The sequence below is a fragment of the Acanthaster planci genome, linkage group LG04 (assembly GCF_054643075.1).
Source record: "Acanthaster planci isolate LZ-2023a linkage group LG04, COTS_SCS, whole genome shotgun sequence".
NCBI classification, from domain to species: domain Eukaryota; kingdom Metazoa; phylum Echinodermata; class Asteroidea; order Valvatida; family Acanthasteridae; genus Acanthaster; species Acanthaster planci.
The window spans coordinates 19,947,241-19,967,960 of NC_141780.1; the positions used below are offsets into that span (position 1 = coordinate 19,947,241).

At 42.6% G+C, this 20,720-nt stretch overlaps 1 protein-coding gene across 5 annotated transcripts in view; it reads right to left on the reverse strand.

Moving 5' to 3' along the window:
• Positions 1–20,720, reverse strand: part of LOC110986460 (plexin-A2-like) — an 80,391-nt gene that overhangs the window by 18,002 nt on the left and 41,669 nt on the right. For all 5 annotated transcript variants that reach the window (XM_087136186.1, XM_087136190.1, XM_087136189.1 and 2 more), the window contains 13 exons: positions 18,226–18,394; positions 13,139–13,347; positions 12,480–12,599; positions 11,164–11,271; positions 10,479–10,572; positions 4,777–4,964; positions 4,180–4,328; positions 3,705–3,831; positions 3,104–3,240; positions 2,470–2,637; positions 2,033–2,129; positions 1,313–1,561; positions 98–256 (listed from right to left, as the gene is read on the reverse strand). In XM_087136186.1, coding sequence (XP_086992312.1) covers positions 98–256; positions 1,313–1,561; positions 2,033–2,129; positions 2,470–2,637; positions 3,104–3,240; positions 3,705–3,831; positions 4,180–4,328; positions 4,777–4,964; positions 10,479–10,572; positions 11,164–11,271; positions 12,480–12,599; positions 13,139–13,347; positions 18,226–18,394 — 1,974 coding nt within the window. The remainder of the gene's footprint in view (positions 1–97; positions 257–1,312; positions 1,562–2,032; positions 2,130–2,469; positions 2,638–3,103; positions 3,241–3,704; positions 3,832–4,179; positions 4,329–4,776; positions 4,965–10,478; positions 10,573–11,163; positions 11,272–12,479; positions 12,600–13,138; positions 13,348–18,225; positions 18,395–20,720) is intronic.

Sequence of the window (20,720 nt, forward strand, 5' to 3'; positions counted from 1 at the left end):
CAAGACCAGGACTGATAGACTGCACGAAACAGAAAAGGACTAACTGAGCCGAACTCGTTTCCAGATGACTAAAGCAGTGTGAAACCACAAAACTTACCACGACTTCAGGGAATTCTGCACCCGTCTTGCTCTGCGGTTGTTCAGTTGGCGGGGAGCATGTCAGTGTGGTGGCAATCAGGGTCACGTCTTTGCAGACTGCGTCACCAATGGTCACATTGACATCCCCCTCCTTGTAGGTAAGGGTCAGATTCTCACCCTGGGTGGAGCAAATTGGACGGGAGGACAGATCAATTATAGCAAAATCATAAACATCAAACTTTGCAGCACACTCAAATACCACTATCCGCTAAACACATCGCGGGCCAATTCAATGGACTTGTCTGCTTACAACAAGAAGTACTGCATTTAAAGTTCACTACACAGGTTGCTTGCCGAGCTGGTTCCCTGCATTTTTCGCCACAATGTCATTGGCTCCCTGCATATTTTTCACAAAATGTCACTGGCTCCCTGCATACTTTTGCTTAGCATGGCCCCAACAGTCCAAAATCCACCGGGGAAAAAAGTGCTTTTAAGACCAGCTAAGGAGAATGGACGCGACTAATGCCCAAGCCACAGGCGAGGGCATTATCAGCGTTCAGTCTCCTGAGCCGATCTTAAACGTAAGTTTAAGATCGGCCAAGCACATATTTACTTTCCATTCATAAATACCATTTTAGTCAGAGACAAGAGAAGTCATAATATGATGGATTTCCACTGATTCTGTATTAGAATTTTACTTTCATTTTCCTGAACACCCCCGTTCATTTTATGGTATATTCCTTTAACAAGCTGTCCAATAGAATCTCTTTATATGGACTTGGCCCCAGCATGGCGGGCCGCGTGCACAGAGACTCTTAACCAATCAGAATTGATTAAACTGTCTCGTATGCAGGCAGCGGGCATTATCAAATATTAATGCACGGTCACGTTGCACGTCGCTCAATAGGGAGACTGTCGGAGGTATTTATGAATACGATTTTACATACACCTTAGAAGGTTAGGGTTAAACAGTTGTTGCTAGGCAGCATTTTCTGCTACGCTCTTCCATGAAATTGGTAAGAATTTGGAATCTGTCGGAAGAAATCAATTCAAACAAGCAGTCTCAGCAAAAGCGCATATACAAATGAAGTATTGTGAGTCAAGCATGCCTAGAGCATGTAGTAGCACTCAGTCCACGATTCCTTCAACTGCGTGTCAATTAATGCACGGACTGAAAAACAATACAGTTAACAAGCCAGTACGACTAATAGGGCACTGGTTTATGAAATCTCACTTGTATTTCCAGGATGAGTGTCTGATCAAGCTTCAACTTCCGGATGTTTTTCTGGTCATCAAACTTGTAGTAGACGGGGTCCGGGAAAAACTTAAAGGGCTGGACCGTGGTCAAGTCCTTCAGGGAGGTGAAGTTCTGGACGCCGTCCAGGACAAAGCCGTAGTTGGCCTTGGGCACGGCCTGGACGGCATAGGGGCTGACGTCCGGCGAGGGGCAGATCATTTCGGCCTGGCTGAGAACGTTGCAGGCCTGAGAGGCAATGTTGCAATGGGAAAGTGTTAATATATTCAGCATACTTTGGTGGCAATGCTATATCGGTCCAACAAACTCCTCATGAGTGGTCTCAAACGTTCAGATTTTCAAATAATACTTTGCTAATGTACTGAGCACATTTTATAAAAGGTCTAGTAAGGTACATGTATCACAGTATCTGTCCCTCATTTTGTCACGATGTGCAAATAAGAAATGTTGCAATTGAGCCAAATCAGTACCAAGTTTTAAAATGTCTGACAGTCTTTGTGAAGATAGTAATACCGAAGCTACGATGGTGAAATTCCTCAGAGTCGCGTATGCCTGTTCATAATACTTGTCATTCGAACTCCCTTCCTCACTGTTCACTTTCAGACTTTAGCCAATGCCAAAGAGACACATTATAATTATGAGTAAGACCTCCCCACAGCTTCGCAGACAGCCCTAATCTTGCCACCTTGGGGTACCTACCAAAGTCAACTTGGTCTTGTTGTTGATGGTGAACTGTATTTCGGGGTTCTGTATCACATCCAGGTTGGTCCCCTCCACCTTGATATCCAATCCACCACTGTAAAAGGAGATGAACCCCACGGTGCCAGTTAACAATCCTACTGCTTTAAATGCTACGTGTACCATTTACTTAATAGGCAATGAAAAGTGTGTGAAAGAAGTCCTGTTTAGAAACTTAGTTTGAAAACTACATGTAGAAAATGCTTTCCTGTTTACGTCATCAAACATATGAGGCTTTACATCTGGTCCTAATACACAGTGGTGCAAATTATCAATTTTCTTCACTTTCCTCATATGGGAACAACTTTTTTTCCGATTTTTGCTTTTCTCTTCCACAAAGATTCATGTTTTTCCTACCTCCCTGTAGTTTGAAAAAACTTAATGTGAATATCACTTGCCTTTTTATGCTTTTGTATCGATTCAGACCGGTGATCGCAGGATCTTGCCTGTATTCAAAATTAAGGCTGGCATCATTTGCCTCCCCATCAAAGAGCATTTGTACTGAGGCCTGACTGATACCCACAGCGCTGTTGGGCGTCTTGCATACCAACTCGTTTAATGATCGCCTGTGCAGGGAGAGCGTGGAAAGGAATACGGAATTTCACGATTAGATATACGTTTGTGTCCCTAAAGGACACAGCCTAACAAGTCATGTCCTCAAAGGTCATGTCCACGAATGTCACCTCAAAAGCTCATGTCCTCACAGGTCATGTCCTCACAGGCAATGTCATCACGAGTCATGTCCCTAAAAGGTACATCCTCACAAGCCATATCCTCATGAGGCAAGTTTTACAAGTCAGGTTCTCAGTCTCAGGACAAGGCACATGTTATTCAACTGAACTATGACAAAGGAATTCCCTCTCGTCACTGTGATCTTTCGTGTCCATGGTTATTCGACTTTGAATTCAGCAGTAGCAAGCTAGATATCCAGGTGAAAGTGGCTTTGCATGAACTGGCTTTTTCTCACGATCTGCCAACCATTAAAGGGGAGTGCACTCCCACCACTTTCTGTTCAGAATACTCGGTGCTCACCTGATGAGTTTGCATTCCGGTCCACCCACCACGGTGATGACATCTCGGCCAGCGTCCAGATAATTGCCAGTGATGGTAATACTGGTCCCTCCTGACACTGGGCCAAATGACGGCTGAACAGCTGTCAGCTCTGGCACCTTGACAAGACAAAGAAAAAAATCAAATTAGGAAGCATCAAACTGAGAAATACAAATTCTGCACAAAAAATACAACAGAGCAGAGCAGAGTTAAGTCAGAGTGACACAACAGCTTGCTTAAACAAAACTCAGTACAAGGCTTTCATTTTATCATAATTTCGATTTATTAAAACCACTACTCAAAACCTTAGCAATTATTACAAGCACCAGTGACAAATCTAAATTACATAATATGCACAAATTCCACACACTACATGTACGTCATCAGACAGGCACTTCATTTTCTGTCAAAAAGAAGCCAAAGGAGCCTAGTTTTTCTTTTCTTCATAATCATTTAATGACTGCAGAAGGTTGTTCCATCAGTCTAGAGAAGTGAGGGCCAACTTATCCTGGCACTTTGTTCTTAATGATTGGTAGACAGGTACAATTCTGTCCATTCCCTGCAAGTTGTCTAGTGTGCCTACCACATATCTGAATGGTTCCTCAGATCGAGCCGTGACAGTTTCTTCAGCGTCCGTCTGATTTCCGCTCCCAATCACAATCTCTATCTCTCCTTCCTTTTCACCAGAGGCCTGGGTGTAGCATACAACTCTGCATGGTGGTGGACGAGGGTGGGAAGTAAAAGAAAAGACACAGCTCAAACTTCAGGGTTCTAGACCAGAGTCCTGGTCTCGGTCTACCGGTACTTCTAGTTGAGGTTATGAAAAAGACTGGAGGAAGTATGGTGAACAGGACCCGGCGCTATCACTGTAAAATTTACAAGGTGCACAATCTTGACATCCATTTACCATGTTTCATTCACATACATTTCAAGGGACAACTCTCTCCATAACTGAGACACGAGGACTGTGAGTGCACTGAAAATGTGACTACGGAAAGGTGCCTTTAATGGGGACAATGCACAAAGTGTACAGAATGAGTGCACAGTGTTAGACTTACTGTGTTGCCACAATATAGCCGCTCTGTTCGATAGTGCAGACTGTGCCCGCCACAGTCACGCTGCGAATATCCTCCGCTTTCTGTCCCAGGTTGATACCGGTTATGGTCAGGTTGGTGCCGCCTCTCACGTAGCCACTCTTGGGGGAGAACTGGACCAAGAACAGGAGTGGTACCGTCACAGCTATGACAAGGACATGCTTATTCCTTTTCAAATGACTGGGCCCCAGTTTAATCCCAAATCAGGAGTACAAATGTTTGTCATTTGCTGAGGAAGTTTTCCTCTTCCAGGGCAACATGGCACAGCATTTGTTCTCCCTTCCCCCGTCCAATCTGTATCATTTGGAATACTTTGGTAGACTAAAATTACAGGCTCCTTTTTAAAAAAGCATTCAAACCTCTAATCAATGTTGACTGTTCCAAGTCTACTTTGCCAAATTTTACTGACAGAGGAAAAGGATAACAAATCGATGCCTAAAACAAAACGAAAACCCTTATCTTATGCACCACAATTTAAGTCTTGAAAGCAGCTTTTTGTGGGGAAAAAAGAATACACAATCCGGTATTTTAAAACAGGTAACTGACTGAATGCAAACGTACATCCGTGATGAAGGCATCGGGACAGAGTGCCTCCCCACTCAACCAGCTGTTGTCGCACTTTGACTGCAGACTGCATGCGTCACCTGTGGTCGCACCGTCGGCATGACACCATCCGCACCGGTACTTGTCAGGTCCGGCCAAGCAGTCACCACAATTGGGACGCTTCACCTCACACTTGTACAGGTTAACTGTGGACAAAAAAAAGCATGAAACATACTGATACTTGACAAGGACGTCAGCCGGTGTGTGCATGAGTTTGGGAAGTCAACGAAACGCATTCATACAGCAAAACAGTTGCTGTATCCAACAAATGTGAATGAGGAATAGAAATAGTGAAATACGGAAGTGAAAGAAGATTCACACTGCCAATTCTTAATCTCTTGAATGCCCCCATTGTCAAAGCAGCTCCATTAGATGTAATCTGGAAAAACCATTGGGAAGTTGACCAATGTGATTTTTTTCTTATGTGAATTGTTTGAAACCTGATGTTCCTTTTTACAGAACTCGCTCTTACAAACGGTCTAACTTCATAACATCTAGAGGTTAATCTTAACTTTATGATGGTAAAATCAGGGGTGACTTTCGCAGAGTGTAAAGGGTTTCCTCTGACTGCATCACAAACAGGTAGGCAGTGTTGAAGCACGGAGGAGGGACACAGAAGGAGTTGGAACTGCCCGGGCTATAACATCTGGCCAATTACCGCTCTCTGACATGCCTGGTATGTCAATAGCCAGAGCGCTGCGAGCACTTGCCATGCACCATCTGTTTCACAACCACGAAACCCCTTTGTACCCTATGATTGCTGCTGTGATTTTTCGCTGGTTATCTGCATCCTTAAAACTTTGTGTACTGAAGTATAGGGAATTGAATATTCATTCTTTGTTGGTACTTGGTATGATCTCGTAACAACATCAAGTTTAATGCTTGCGCAGTTGCTTGTGTTAGGTCATGTACCCTAAACATTTATGGGTAGTCATTGCCCTTAATGAATGCTTTTTACTGCAGTTATTTTGGGAATAAATAGCAAAGTTGTTTTTAAGATTGTTTTTATTACAGCGCTAATACGAAAGTGAATTTTACAAGATCTCATGATCACTCCTTGTGATGAAATAGTGCAGGTTGCTCTTATGAACTTAACTTTCCAGTGGCGGTCAACGTGTTGTTGGCCAGTCTCAGCCAAATTCTTACCAAGTCTTTGAAAACTGATGTTTTGGACGGAGGAGAATAAAATTACAAACTACAAAAAAGTTTATTCGCGATGGCAAAAGAAGGTCTAAAGTCTATTTCCTGCTTGCGGCAATAAGTTGCAGTTGATTGCAAGCAAAACACAAGTATCCCTAGGATATTTCTGGTCACACTCGTCTGACTAAGCTGCAGGCAGCAATCGGGCATTTTTGGAATGTTTCCTATTTATTGTCAGACTGGGCTGCGACAATCACCGAGCGCTTAGAGGCAAACACAAACCACAGTGCAAAAACGTGTTCAGCGGCTACTGCCAATGTGACATCGAGGCATGTTGGAATTTATAGCCTTCTCTTTCGATAGCCTCTCACTCTGACCAAAAAAGAAAACCACTAAAAAAATGACTGTTCTCAAGAGTGGCAATAACAAACCGTCAGATGCATCTCATGTCCTACATCAGAGCCCCAGAAAAATTAACACAATTACTGGACAGGAAATTAAGAAAGAGGAGGGGGGGAAGTGACATGGAAAGGTCACATCCCCCGATCCGTCAGGACACGGGCCGAGACCCCCTCTCCCCCTTTCACAGCACCTAGTGTGGGTCGGTCTCAGTCAGTGGTACTTAGCTACCCAGGGAAAACACTACCAAAGGCTACAAATTGGGACCTCAAAACTAACATTCATTTTGGCAAGCTATTTCTTTTGAACTCTTTGATATTTCCTGCTAAAATATCCTAATGGGGAATTTCCTAGAGCAGCAGCAGCGGTAGGAATTAATCACTGTCTGGTGGGGTACCCTGCTCGACCTTTGCTGAACAAATAAAGATACACGCACAAACAGGAGGAAAAGATGCTCAACCCAAGATACAAAAACACCATGCTACTTCCTTGAAAAAAAAACCAAAAAACTGGTTTTGTTTAAAACATTCAGTATTTTGCCAGACTGCTGATGCCTGTCACAATTTCTGCTTGTCCAAACTTTCCATATGCCTCATACATCCAATCACAGATGTTTCCCTACTCCAAAATTGCTGTAAACAATCTGCAAAGTGATCTTAACACAACTTTGACACGTGTACCTGTCTAGAGAGAAAATGGTTATGATTTTTCCACCAAGGCCAATGTAGGAAATGAGCATCCCACACTGACCAAACATGTATTTTGACAGTCCATGGGAACGTTCTCTCTCCATGAGAACACAAACGAAAACGTCTGTTCCGGATTCGGTGCGGCTATTTCTGAACCCACAGCGAGGAAGTGGTGACCTTTTCGGCAACTGGTTTGATGCTGGCAGTCAAGCAACATGTCTAACTGCCAAGGAGCTCTGCGTGTTAGCACCTTCAACTTCCTCCCGGCCTTCTCGAGGAATCCTGCTCCGTTAGCCAAGATCACCCTTAGGTCAAAGGGTACTCTAGGGTGCCCTTTTACTTTGATTTGACTCATTCATAGAAGGAATGAGTTGACTTTCAAATTTGTTTGAATATGAATGCAGCTTTCTTTTTTACACTGATTTGCAGTTTACTTCACTACTATGTTGATAACACTATCACGCAGCAATCGATATACTGAAGCAAAATATCTGACATTTCTAAGGATGTTACAGGTTTCACCTTTTGACATGCTGTTTTAGTGCTGAAAGGAGCTCATTCGAGGAAATTTTTACAGCTGTAAAACGTAAAGTACTCTCAGTACACAAATGGGTCTCATGAAAAACAGATGACAAGACCAAAAACATCCACAAGACAATGTCCAGATTAAACAGTCAGTTGGTCACAACTTCTTTCAGTTAAACTTTCTCTGTGGTCTGGGCAGCTTGGGGGGAGCAATGACCTTGGTGACTGAGGAGGGTAAAGGTCGCTGCACTGACCTCATTAGTACCCACAATTTATGGCACACGTAGGAATGACAAACCCTACCCAAAAAGAGACCTCACCCAGCGAACACCATATAAATCACTTCAGCGGGCCAACTGGACTTAACAAGTGCAGTAGTGCACGTATATCAAATCAGTGTAAGGACACCATCAACACATTCCAGGCTGCGACTTGAGATTCTTCCACAATTCTTTGGGCCCCAATTCTGCAAATACCCGGTCTTTCTTGCCAGAACAACCACGATCGATCGTTGAACACATGGCTGTGCAGTGTCCATATCTAATTGCTACTTCACTTTTGAGGTTGCGCAGTCACAAATTAGTAGAACTCAAGTAAATCTAATTCTCTCCAATTCAGTGTGACGAAGCGTACTTCCGACTTGCGCAAGTGAATGCTTAATCAAATCCTTTTTCTTTTTTTCCTCTACATGTGCTCAACAGCTTTCTTTGATCATCTCCCCCCCCCCAACTTTTCTTCCAAGAAGAGCAAATGGTACATGTTCTGCTCTGCCAAGGACCACTGGGAATCACATCCAGGGAGTGAATCGGGCTCATGACAGAAATGAGCTGGCCTGAAGTAACGGTATATTCCACCTCTGGCGAGAAAGGTCGACGGTGAAGTTGCTAAATTAGGCATTTCGAAAAGTTGGGATCGTGAGTCACTACAGCCCGGCGATTTTCACTGCCATGAAGCTATTGAGGTTGTGGTTCGGTGACTGCCAACTATTACTGATGACTGTGTCTGGACAAGAAAAAAACAGCTTGTTCTTGCCAAGCTCGCAAGCCCTCCTCCTCTTGGGGGAGGGGAACTTATCTTTGATGAATTGTTAATGTGACAGTGACAAAAAAATCATGAAAATGAAGATTAATTTCAACGTCCAAAATCAGTTTCCATTATTGAAAGGTAAAATGAAAGCCATCACGGTAGAAAGGAATACACCATAAGGTGGTTTTTAGAACTTTGAACTGACCAGCAGAAAATGTAATTCTACTTCCGGCAAGGGGGAAAAATATCTGTTCCAATTTTGGCAAGGGAGAACTATTAAAAAGCTGTTTTTGTTAGTAAGCCTTTTGCGAGTTAAATTTGAATAAAATCTGGTACAATGAATTCACGTGAACATAATTTGATTTCTCCATACTAAAACCACTGTTGCTATACCTCGTGATTCTGTGCAAGCTGTTGCTTAGTTACATAAGAGATACCTTTCACCAATACACTTTTCTCAATAGATAAGGAGGGTACAAAGGAACCAGTCCATTCCAGAGATGGTGGTCGCTATGCGAAAGCTCGCACTGAATCATGAAGTAAAGCAAATTCAAACTGTTACGTTTATGCGCAATCATATAACTTAGTGTACCAGAGTTTATTCAAATTTAACTCACAAATGGCTTTATTATCTTCTTGCAAGTTACAACTCCAGTGAAATGAGGGACAAAAGCTAACACTGACCTGGCTCAAAAATTGAGAAGAAAAGGGTTAGACAGAGAGAGAGAGACACACACACACACAAAAAGATAATCGATTATGAAGAAAATGCAGTCAGAATATGCACATGAACTGCATGAAATACACACTTTCTCTTCAGATGTATTGGCTAACAGCCAGCAATGCAATTAAACAGGCCATCACGAAACCCAAGTGGCCAGTTTGAATTATCTTTTCACATAAGTTTATCGCAAATTTCAGTTACCACTTTGCAGACTTCTACACGACACAACGCCAAACTTTCAACTTGGGCCCCCAATTTCAAACAATTCCCGCCGAATGATCAAACCAAACAGATCTGTGCTGTGCCGAAAAACGTGGATGGCAGGGGATCCATAAAATTAACGGCAGTCTCGTTTCATCAATGATTGATCTATCACGCCCATCGGAGACCCAACAGGCATTCAGCTTGCCTTGGCGCGCCAAACGTTATGATTGAGCGTCGGAAGTGACACAATACCAGGTATCCGAAGACGGCTTCCCACTCAGGTGCCACAATCCAATCCAGTCCTTCTGGCGGCCTAACTACAAACAGATTCCTCCCCTGAGCGTTGATCATTCTTTTCTCTCTTACCCCTCCTATCTACCCCCCTCTTGGAAATGAGAACCAGCTGCATGACATTTTCGGGGCCAAGATCATTCACATCACGTGGCCTGTCAACGGGCCTGCACATCCCTGCTACGGCAGAGGGATTTATTACGGTCAGTGGAGCCAGTCACAAGGACCAGACCTGTGTCAAGTCAATGTCTTTTTGGAATGTCAGTCACACCATCGTCTCTCCGGCACACAGCCTGGTTGGAAATTCCACTTCAGAGAGTCACCTATTTCCCGTCTTTCCGCAATTGTCCATTATTAATACCTTTTTCTATTAATACATCTCAAGTGATGAAATGTGGTCCCTGGAAAGTTCATTTTGTAAGTGAAGTAACACTGGGCTGAGGATATTATGAATGCAGTGAATGGAGTATCAGTTTGCCATGTGGGACAAAAATCTAACCAGAACTAGGTTACACAAATTATGAATAGCCTCATTGTTTCAGCACCAATACCAACAAAGAGCTGTCGTTGTTTTAATTAATGACAGGCCTTGAATACATTAAGTCCTACATGCAGATACAAATAAAGCTTTGGTGGCCGTAATACTAGAGGTCAGTACTCACCAGCGAGGTCATCAGGATTGTCAATTTTGTAGTTGTCATTCCACTCCACTGTTAGAACCACTGGCAAATCATTGACATCCGAGGTGTATTGATACTGCAAAAATCCCAAACAAAGATTTCATTTAAAGAAATTTAAACACTCGATCCTTTCCAATGGGCCGCCAAGCAAGGGAAGATACTGGTTAGAAGCATTTACTTGATAATTACACACACAAAAAGGTTTAAGCAGTACCTGCTGTTCCAATTGTTTGGAGGGGTTCATAATAAACCGATTTAACTTGATTCAAATAGATGTCATCTTCTCCTTTCTACTTCTGCATTTAAATAACTGTGTCAATTTGTTTGGCAGGTACACTGTAGATGTGTAGACCAACAATGCAGGTTGGAGGATGCACAGTAGACTACGTAGGATTTACATCGCTGATGGTAGCTCTTCTGCACTGTAAATTGCTCAAAGGGCCCACATCAATTACAGGCCATTTTGATTGTCAGTCTCTCTATGGCCCAGGTGCTATATTCATCTGGTGGAAGGCATGGGGGCCACTAGGCACGTATGGTACAGCAGACAATCCAACAAGCTAACAAAACAGATGGCGTTGACAAGTAATGAGCCAATCAATGCCTATAGCCTGTCTGTAAGTCAATCCAGAACACATCATACTGACTGTGCGTGGACACCGCTTACCTCTTTTGACTGGCACTCCAGGCTACTTTCGTCAATTCTGTTAGCCTGAACCACTTGCATCGAGCCTTCATATTCCAAGATGCATTTGTAGCCCAAACTTCCACCAGCCTGAATTGGATAAACGAATCAATTTTCATTCATTGAGATTATACAGCTGCAGCACAAAGTTATCACGAAGTGTAACTTACACATGTGCAATTTATGTAATACCGAACAAAGTTATCACGAAGTGTAACTTACACATGTGCAATACATATAATACCTAACAAAGTTTTACGGCTTAGCCGTCTTGTACAATGAAATTTTAAAAAGTGAAATTTCAATTGACAGGCTAAATGAAGTTTTCAACTGCTGTACTGCATTCATATCAGTGACTGTGGATAACTATTCTAAAGTTTCACTTTAATGCAACCCACAACTTGTTCTCTGAAAAACCTGTTCCAAATTTCATTCTTGGACATTCTTGTAAGCAAACTAAAAACTGCATGCAACGTTCTGTTGAATAAAAAGAAGACAGAACTAGGTATGTGTGAACTTGCCACCACTTGGAATACAGCGTGAGTGCTCTACTATACTAAGCTACAAGTGCCTTGTTACATGTTGGCAATCTTTGAACCTGTGTGTAATTTACTTGGCTACGGCTAGCAGAAACACACCAGTCTAAAGGATATGAATGCAGTCACTGTGTGTAATTTACTTAGCTACGGCTAGCAGAAACACACCAGTCTAAGGGAAATGAATGCAGTCACTGTGTGCAATTTACTTGGCTACGGCTAGCAGAAACACACCAGTCTAAGGGAAATGAATGCAGCCACTGTGTGCAATTTACTTAGCTACGGCTAGCAGAAACACACCAGTCTAAGGGAAATGAATGCAGTCACTGTGTGCAATTTACTTGGCTACGGCTTGCAGAAACACACCAGTCTAAGGGAAATGAATGCAGCCACTGTGTGCAATTTACTTAGCTACGGCTAGCAGAAACACACCAGTCTAAGGGAAATGAATGCAGTCACTGTGTGCAATTTACTTGGCTACGGCTAGCAGAAACACACCAGTCTAAGGGAAATGAATGCAGTCACTATGTGCAATTTACTTGGCTACGGCTAGCAGAAACACACCAATCTAGGGGAAATGACGCAGCCACTAGCTAGCAGCTTCCATAGATGCACATGTGACTTCCAGCCACTGCCAAGTACATGTACTGCTAATTCAGACATGGCTTACGTCCTTGTGTAAGGCTGCCTATCAGCACCAATCAATAATATAAATAAGCAGTTTTAATTTCATCAGTAAGCGTAAGTATGAGACAGTAATACCTTGGGTAATGGCAGGTTTGCAGCAGCGACACCGAAGCTGGTGCTGACTCCTACTGGAATGAGAATCTCGTTGCCGTCATTCACAATACGAGGGCAGGCCATCTTCCTATTAGACACACCCTGCCGACATCAAGAGAAACCAGACAGTTAGAGGCATTCCTTTGTGCCAAATCACCGGGCAAATTTCACCGGCAAACTGGAAGCATCTGAATCCCTGACAGTCTTGAAATACCCACAAGTAGAGAACATAAACTGTATCTTCCCAATCGTTAATGGAAACCGGGCCACAAATGTGCATACTTTGCTTTCTTCATGGACTTTGTCTTGAACTAGTTGTGTAGACATTGCCCTGTGTGATATGACTCTCACAGTCATGATTGTTACAACATTCTCTAGTCATCCTTTATGTTGACCCATCCATATGATCTGCTTGGTTTCCACGGATACAGCCCCTCCATGCTTATCATGAGACTTATTGAAAGCGATTAGTGTTCATTGTGACATTTGCTGTTGGCCTCACACATTTGCTTCTTTGAAAACTGTGCATGAACTCTAATTCAGCCTTCGTAGATGTTTCTGCAGTGTTCTCTGAGTTTTCAGACATTACTTTTGTTGCTTTTAATCACAGGAATTTGCACTGCCACCACACAAGCACCAACCTCTTGTTTGGTGACGATACCGTCAGCGTCACAGGACGAGGAATTTCCCATGCACTGGTTCTCAAAGATGCACCAGTCGCACCTGTACTCGTTGCCCACGCAGGCTGTGCAGCTGGTGAAAGTGCTGCAGTCGTAGAAGTCAAAGTTGGTGCTGACGATGTCCAGGCTGGTCTCCGTGGCATGGATAGAAAGATTGACACGCAGGAAACCTGTGAAAAAAGGGTCAAAGTTCACATCTTTAGTTCAGTTTGGATCATCTTGCTGTAACATCTCAGCACTGTGACATTTGCATTATTCACGTAACAGCAGACCAAACCCTTATTTCTTTATCTTTGGCTGCATCAGAATTCGTTGTACAGAGCTAGGTCTACATGTAAGTCTTCAGTCCTTCAAAAATATGTGGAGATGTATCGCAGACAATACAGGTCTTTCAGGTGATGCAACATAACGAGCAAAGGAAGCGTACCGTGTCCATGGAGGCATGTGCATTTTCGAATCTGTGTATTTCAACTGGTAGCTTCATGTACACTGGAATGTCGAGAGACTTCGAGAGCGTGCGTATTTCTGTGCACATCCATGTCGATTGAACGCTGACTGTCAAAAATCAAGTGACTGATCTTCTGTAGACCTAGCCGTAGCTCTGGAAGCCCGTTTTTGACACAGCCATTCTGCCTCTCAAAGTAACCTGCAGTGCAGTTCAGAGTTCAGTTGCACTCTGCCACTGTCAGCAATCTGCAGTAACTTCCTCAAGCTCTTTCCTACCCAAAGGAAGCAGCCTCTCCCCATCTTGGTGTCCGTTCATCCTCTAAGAGTCCTTGCCAAAATATAGGGTTGTGTCAAGAAGTCACGGCTGCGGCTGGCGATGGCACATCTGCTAAGCCACTGGCTAGCTGCTGCGGCCATTCTCACTGATGTGCATGCTTTGCTGCCGGCTACAGACAGCATTTCTGAAGTATTTAGCCCTCGCTTGAAATTACGCACAAGTCTATGGTTGCAGCTACAAGCTGTATGTTATTTCAAGCCGCGGCCAACTAATTCGGACACAGCCACTGATCTACACTCGGCCTAATTCACTGGTACAACAAATTCACTGGTTCGACCTTTTGTACATGTAAAGTAATAAATCTAATGGGGGGGGGACAGGAAGTAGATGACCTACTACAAATTGACAGATGGTAAAGATCTGTCACATGTCAGAAAATACTGTCATTCCCAATTTACACATACATAACACACAACAGCAAAATCAAAGATAAACAATATAACAGGTTCTGATTGATTCAATACAAATACATGTACATCAAGGTGAATTAAACAAAATCAACCACAGCTATCAGGATCCTTCAAACTCTGCCAAGAGGTTTCAGAAGATTCAGATTCAAGAAGATATTTTTGCTACAAGAGGGGGGGCTTGATGCCCCTTTGAAAAGTGAGTAAAAACAGATGTGTCATTGATTTCCTGCACACTATAAATTTCAGTGGGTTTCAGCAATGTTCAGGAAAGTCTCCTGCAGAACTGCTGAGGGAAATGCAACATATGTTACTAAACTGGGTTGGCACCAGGACACCCGGCAAGTTCATTAAGTCCCTGACTCAACGATCTCGGAACAAAATATGGAATAGGAATAGCTGTATGCACTTTGAGTGTTGCAGGCTGGTTACATTTATCGGTTGCTCCCAACTTTCATTCCTTGGAAAAAAAAATTGGGAATCACACTTGGATGCAATTCAGGCTTGAGAGTTTATTCATGCCACGGGGAATAGTACTTGGTTCAGAACTGCACTTCAGACAAAAAAAAATTGATTCACCTTCCCTCAGACAGGAGTAACTTTGTTATGCCAGAGCATGTAAACTGTATTACAGAGTAGTAGTCAAGATTATCAAAGACCTGCATGTATTACAAGATGGCACACACAAGGCTACTCACAACCCCAGTCATGAAACAAACAGGGTGAATAACGACAAAGGAATGGTGTCACATTGCTGTTCATTTGAATAGCCTGTGACTTCAAGGCAGACTTGTGTTAACTCTTGTGTTGAGTCTTATGGGATTTTGTGATAGTTGTAAGAAGTCTGGTCTACAGCACTGCAGCATTCCAGGAAATCTGGAAGATACATTCATGTATGATCAAAATTGCTGCACAATTAAAATGCATATTACCGGTAAGTGACTCATGCCAACCAGTCTCATACTACATCTTTAAATACTAGGGTGAAAATGGAATTTGGAACCTGGGCTCCGTAAAACCCCAAAGGCAATAGGGGTTAAAAAACAAAAACTAATGGATCATTGCAGGTTTATTTCCTATGAGGCTCCAACCTCGGCTCTCAACATTAAGTTCTGAAGAAACAGAGTTTGTCCATCCAGAAAAGAACAACCTTGCGTAAATTTACACTGAGCAACATAGCTGAAACACTACAGAACTGTAATTTCTTGAAACAAACGGGTCAGTGGCTTAAGAGAGAAAGGATCATATACGTTTACTGCTTACTGTAACGGAGGGGTTTTTATGCAGTTCCCCGGGGGAACCTGAGGTTGAGGGAAAAGTCTGTCTTGTCACAACAGGCCAGAAACAAATTCCCCTAAGAAAATTTGTAATGAAACCCCACCGGTGAGTCCTGCTGCACTGTTCCCGAATGAGCAAGCATTTATGGACAGGTACCTTAAGGTAACGATATTATTATGGATATGGGGGGAGGGGGGGAAGAGACCAACAACGTACCGGTACGTACCTCAGTGTGTACGAGCATTGTCATCTTTTTTACCACACTGCCTAAGACTAACGTAGACGGAGAAAAAATCCTGTGGCCTAGCCTCACCTACGCAAGGAAATAACATGACTCAAATGGACCAGCCGGACGTGATTTCCCTGGACGCGTTACGGTGCTGGGACAGCCGGGGGAAGTCTTTCATCTCGGACACGCATTCATGCATAATCCACAGAGATGCCAGAAATCTCGCCTTGCAGTTGATGGCATTACTTGCTGCATGATGCCCTGTTTGCATGCCCCCCCAGCTCAAGCATCAGTTTGCCGACTCATGTCAGACTCAATTTCTTTTCTTCTTCCTTATTTTTTTAAAAATACTTTCTCAAATCATGGCCAGATGGATGTTTATGATGGTTTGCCTGTGTCCTTGGCATTTTCGTTGTTCCAGACCATTGGTTCCCATGTAGGAAGCCAAAATTACATTAAAATAACACAGACTAGAAACAGCACTTCCATGGCAACAGGGTCTGTTAAACCACCGACGATTAGGGTAAATGGTCCGTGGTTAAACACGCCTGGTGTTGTCATTCTAAAGTGTCATGTCCTTGGGATAGACCTTTATAATGATGCTACCATGTTTGTCTTGTTCCCTGTAGACCCATTGGCAAAAGTGATATAACTTCACATACATTGATAAAAGGGAACAGATTACTTTTCCTTCAAGCCTCAGTTTGGTTACATTGCTTTGAAGGGTCCAGTCCACTAATTCAAGCCCCATTGAAAACAGTGTAAAATCAGCACCGTTCAGGGCCCAATAGCATGCAAGCCAACATCCCTGAGATTTCTGAAACACAAATGAAATTCTTGTCTGGTCACTTATCTTTCAATTTCTTTTCAATTTTTTGTGGGTTAACCAATTACATTTTTAATTATTCCCACAAAACAAAATCACCCTCCAAAAGGTGATTTTTCAGAAGTCTGATTGCAGCCATTTTTCAAGTGGCAACCCTCAACTTTCTCGGGCACTTAGGACCATTTTTCAACCGTAGTTTTTAGCCCTTCTGCCCTCATATGAAAGCTCAAAGACCCAGGGAGTTGATCCTGGCAACAATTTACACAATCTCACCATTTTGGGGGCCAAACAATCTCCTTTTTCAAAAGATACTGTGGGGGCACTTTTAATGCTAATGAGCTGGTCAAAAATTCTCACTTGAATTAGTGGTCTGCACCCTGAATGGTAGAAAATCAAGATGGCCGTCTATGAAAAGTCTGTTGGGTATCATCCCTCATCCTAAGGTACAACAAATTGCAACAGGTGCCAGAAGTTGTATGCTGTTGAATTTCAGCATTCAACAAAAGTGACAGCTGATTCTATTACTCGATGGTGCAGAGGCCGGCGTTTATCCAATGCTGTGTACAGCGCCACAAACTCCACGGTTGCATTTCATTCCAAGCCCTGTGATTTCTTACTTCAACTGCAAGGAATTGTTGTTTTCAGCTGCGTTGCTTTTTGTTGCCATCTGCTGGCTGCCTCAAGTACACCTGAATGAGATTAAGGTTATCAGCCCAAGGGTCCTGTGCATTGACAAGAACATGCTACAAGACCCAGGAAACTGATCACAGGGAGAGCTGCAGGATGTAACAAGCTGGCACTTTTGTGTTCAGGGGAAATGCTGCTCTATCAACATCATTAACTCAAGTTGTTCCTCCTGTCCTGCTAGAACAGGAAAGTCGTTTCCAGAACCCATAAGAACAAAAACTCTATTGGTAAAGATATACACGTACTCAGAACCTATAAGCATGAGTTTCTGTGAAAAATTAAAATAGGAATACGCTTAGACCAACACATATGAACAGGTGTTTTCTTTTATGATTCCTAAAGGCCTCATTCAAATTTATGATTCTTTACATCGAGAATGAGAAAACTTGTTTTTAAAAATGAGTACCTTGATGATACAATAAAATTCATCGAGTAATTTTTCTTTACTCCGTAGCTCCATCTAATTTGGTAAGATCACATCATAACTGTGCTGACATCCCCAGGCTTATGCACAAACTTGTATTTAAATATAAATGAAATCTGATAGACGACGGGAAATGGAAAGTTTTCCGATTAAAGATAAATGAAATCTAATTAATGACGGAAAACTGAAATTTCTCTGAAAGGTTGGTGCAGAAATATGAGAAAACGAGGATGAAATTATTAACCAATGAATAAATGATCTGTGAGGGTGGGACAGAAACATGAATGCAATTTGTCAGCCGTCTTGTCTGCAGAGATGACTGCTTGGTAATCAGAAACCAGTCCTGTCTGGGTTTGACTTTTTTCACTGATCATATGATTTTTCTACATCTTCCCCCCCCTCCCCTCCTTTACCTTGCACTGCCGGAAGCTGGTCGCTTGGGGGCGTGTAGCAGCGGACCTTGGAGGCGTTGTTGGCAAAGTCCACCGCGGCTGGCTGCAAAGGGAGATCCCCAAACTTGCACTTGTAGACGAAGCTGCCGGCTGGGTCCAGCTGGGGCAGACCCCTGGTGGTTAGCGTCAGCTATACCGGCAAAAGAGAAAGATTTACACAAAGCTCAGTTCAAAACTAGCGTGCGCATAAAATTAATCAACTTTTAAAAATTGTATTGCACAGAAAAGATTCATTTATGAATTTCAATTCCCCAAATTGTTCAAAAATACACATAAATTTTCCTTCTAGTCTACACCAAAAATGTAATATCTAAACACTAAATAAAAGTTCTCTTTTTCTATAGACTGTACGCGATCATCATAAGAAAAAGTATCCTGAGTGAATATACCTATAAGTGTACATGTACAACCCAGTGTCTTGAAAATGTACGTTTGTACATGTCAAACAACATCAATGAGGAAAACTAAAATTGCAAATATCAAAACAATTCTAACTGCGAAAATATTGTTACCAATTACTCGTCTCATGAAAGTTTTTCTAAAATGCAGTAAATAATAAAATATTCCTAACACTGGCAAATCTTGTGGGGACCTGAAGTTGGACAACAGATTTAAGTAAGGTCCGACTCCTTTCACAAGTCCTCTCACAAGACTGGTCATAAGTCCTTTCACAAGACCAGTCCTTAATTAATGGAATGAATACTGACAAAGGAATACTTCTGTCACATTTTGATAGCTTGCAACTTGGTTTGAGACTGAATAACTTGTGAGGGACTCGACTGCAACACTTTTGACAACGGGCACAGTGTTAATAAAAAATGCTTTTTCCGGGGCTAACTATCTGGGGGTAACTATCCGGGGTATAAGTGCTCGGAAGGTCACAAGCTTTTCTGGACATGAAAAAAGATCTGTTGTCATTTATTTTTTACCCATTATGCCCCTTTATCATTTAGCATATCTGTGTATTTTAGGTAAAATGTTGGAGGCTTCCCCTCCCCCCAAGAAAAAAAAACTACAGCTGTCTTGATGTCTAATGCAATTAAAGACCAACACATTAAGGAAATGCCAGGCTGAACCTCCACCCAGTCCCCAAATGCTTGACAATTACAGATTTTTCTCCAAAGCAGGGCCCTACTGACTGATGCGATTTCCTCTTTTTGCTCTTGAATTACATGGCAAGTCTGGTGAAGTCTGAGTTGACTGATGGTCGTTAGACGTGTCTCTGCCAAATCTGGATATTCAGTTTGACTCCCCACTCTCAGGAGAAAGTCTGCATCACCTATACCAGATTTCCTCTCCAAACGGAGCAGGGAGGGTCCCAGTGGGAGGGACTAGAAAGGTTCACTGTCCTCATGGCAGAAAGATCCGGAGAATGAGGTGACTTATGTACCAATTATACAACACCTGAATAAATCCCTCTCATCTCATTGGTGGACTGCCAGTGGCACGTCATGAATTATTCATCCCAATAAATGGCATGCAGCTGCATCGTGAAAACAGCTCGAATCCTTGGTACATACTTCGAATGTTAAATACCATCGTAGGCACGGCTGCACTATCGAAGGCACTCTAATAAGGGTCTTCACCCGAAATGGCAGACGAGAACAACAAACTAAAAATGAAACTCCTTATGACAGATAAAGAAATTTCTTCACTCTTGGGAGATACCGATAAAACACAAAGGAAAAAAATCAAATGCTATCAAAATGATTAGAGGAAACTGCTGGTCACCCAAGAACATCCGCTGAAGCCCAAAGGATTCAGGACTAGAGGACTTCTAGTCTTCACTTTACACCAGACAAAATGGCAAATAAGCTAATGAACAGATTGTAGGGATCTTTTCAGGCATTTGTAATGAAAGAAATTGATGAATGATTTAACAAATAGTTATTATTTGTATCCCGACTATGCTGCTTTAACTGTGCTAAAATTGTAGACTTTCCTCAAAAGGGACCGCAATGACATCTACCAGTTCCAATTTTTTTTGGGGGGGGGGGTTATTATCAACACTTTTTAGCAAATTTCCCCAAACTACTTTTCTGAAAACAGAGCCCACCTTCCCGTGCTTTCTCATACATGTTGATTTACATGAGAAAGAAAAAGAACAGCTCGTGTGTGATTTGTGTCCCAAGAATGCTGTCTAAATAACTTCAGGTTTATTTTAGATTGCAAGAGTGTAGCGGCACGGCAGCGGAACGCATGAATGGCAAAATGCTTCATGTATTGGCATAAGGTTTTCGACGGCAATCGTGGTTCTTCAGGGAAATCTGACTCTGTTGCAAACTGGTAGCTGGTTCCGATAAAACCCAGGCGAGTAATACCCTAGCGTTTGGCAAGGAAGGAATGCTACTTCCTTGTGCGTCATTCAGCAATTTATCTGCGCAAGGTGCAGAACGCTACAATTGGTAAATGCTACAGTGATTATCCGTTTACGTAAGGCAAGTCCTGGGACTCTG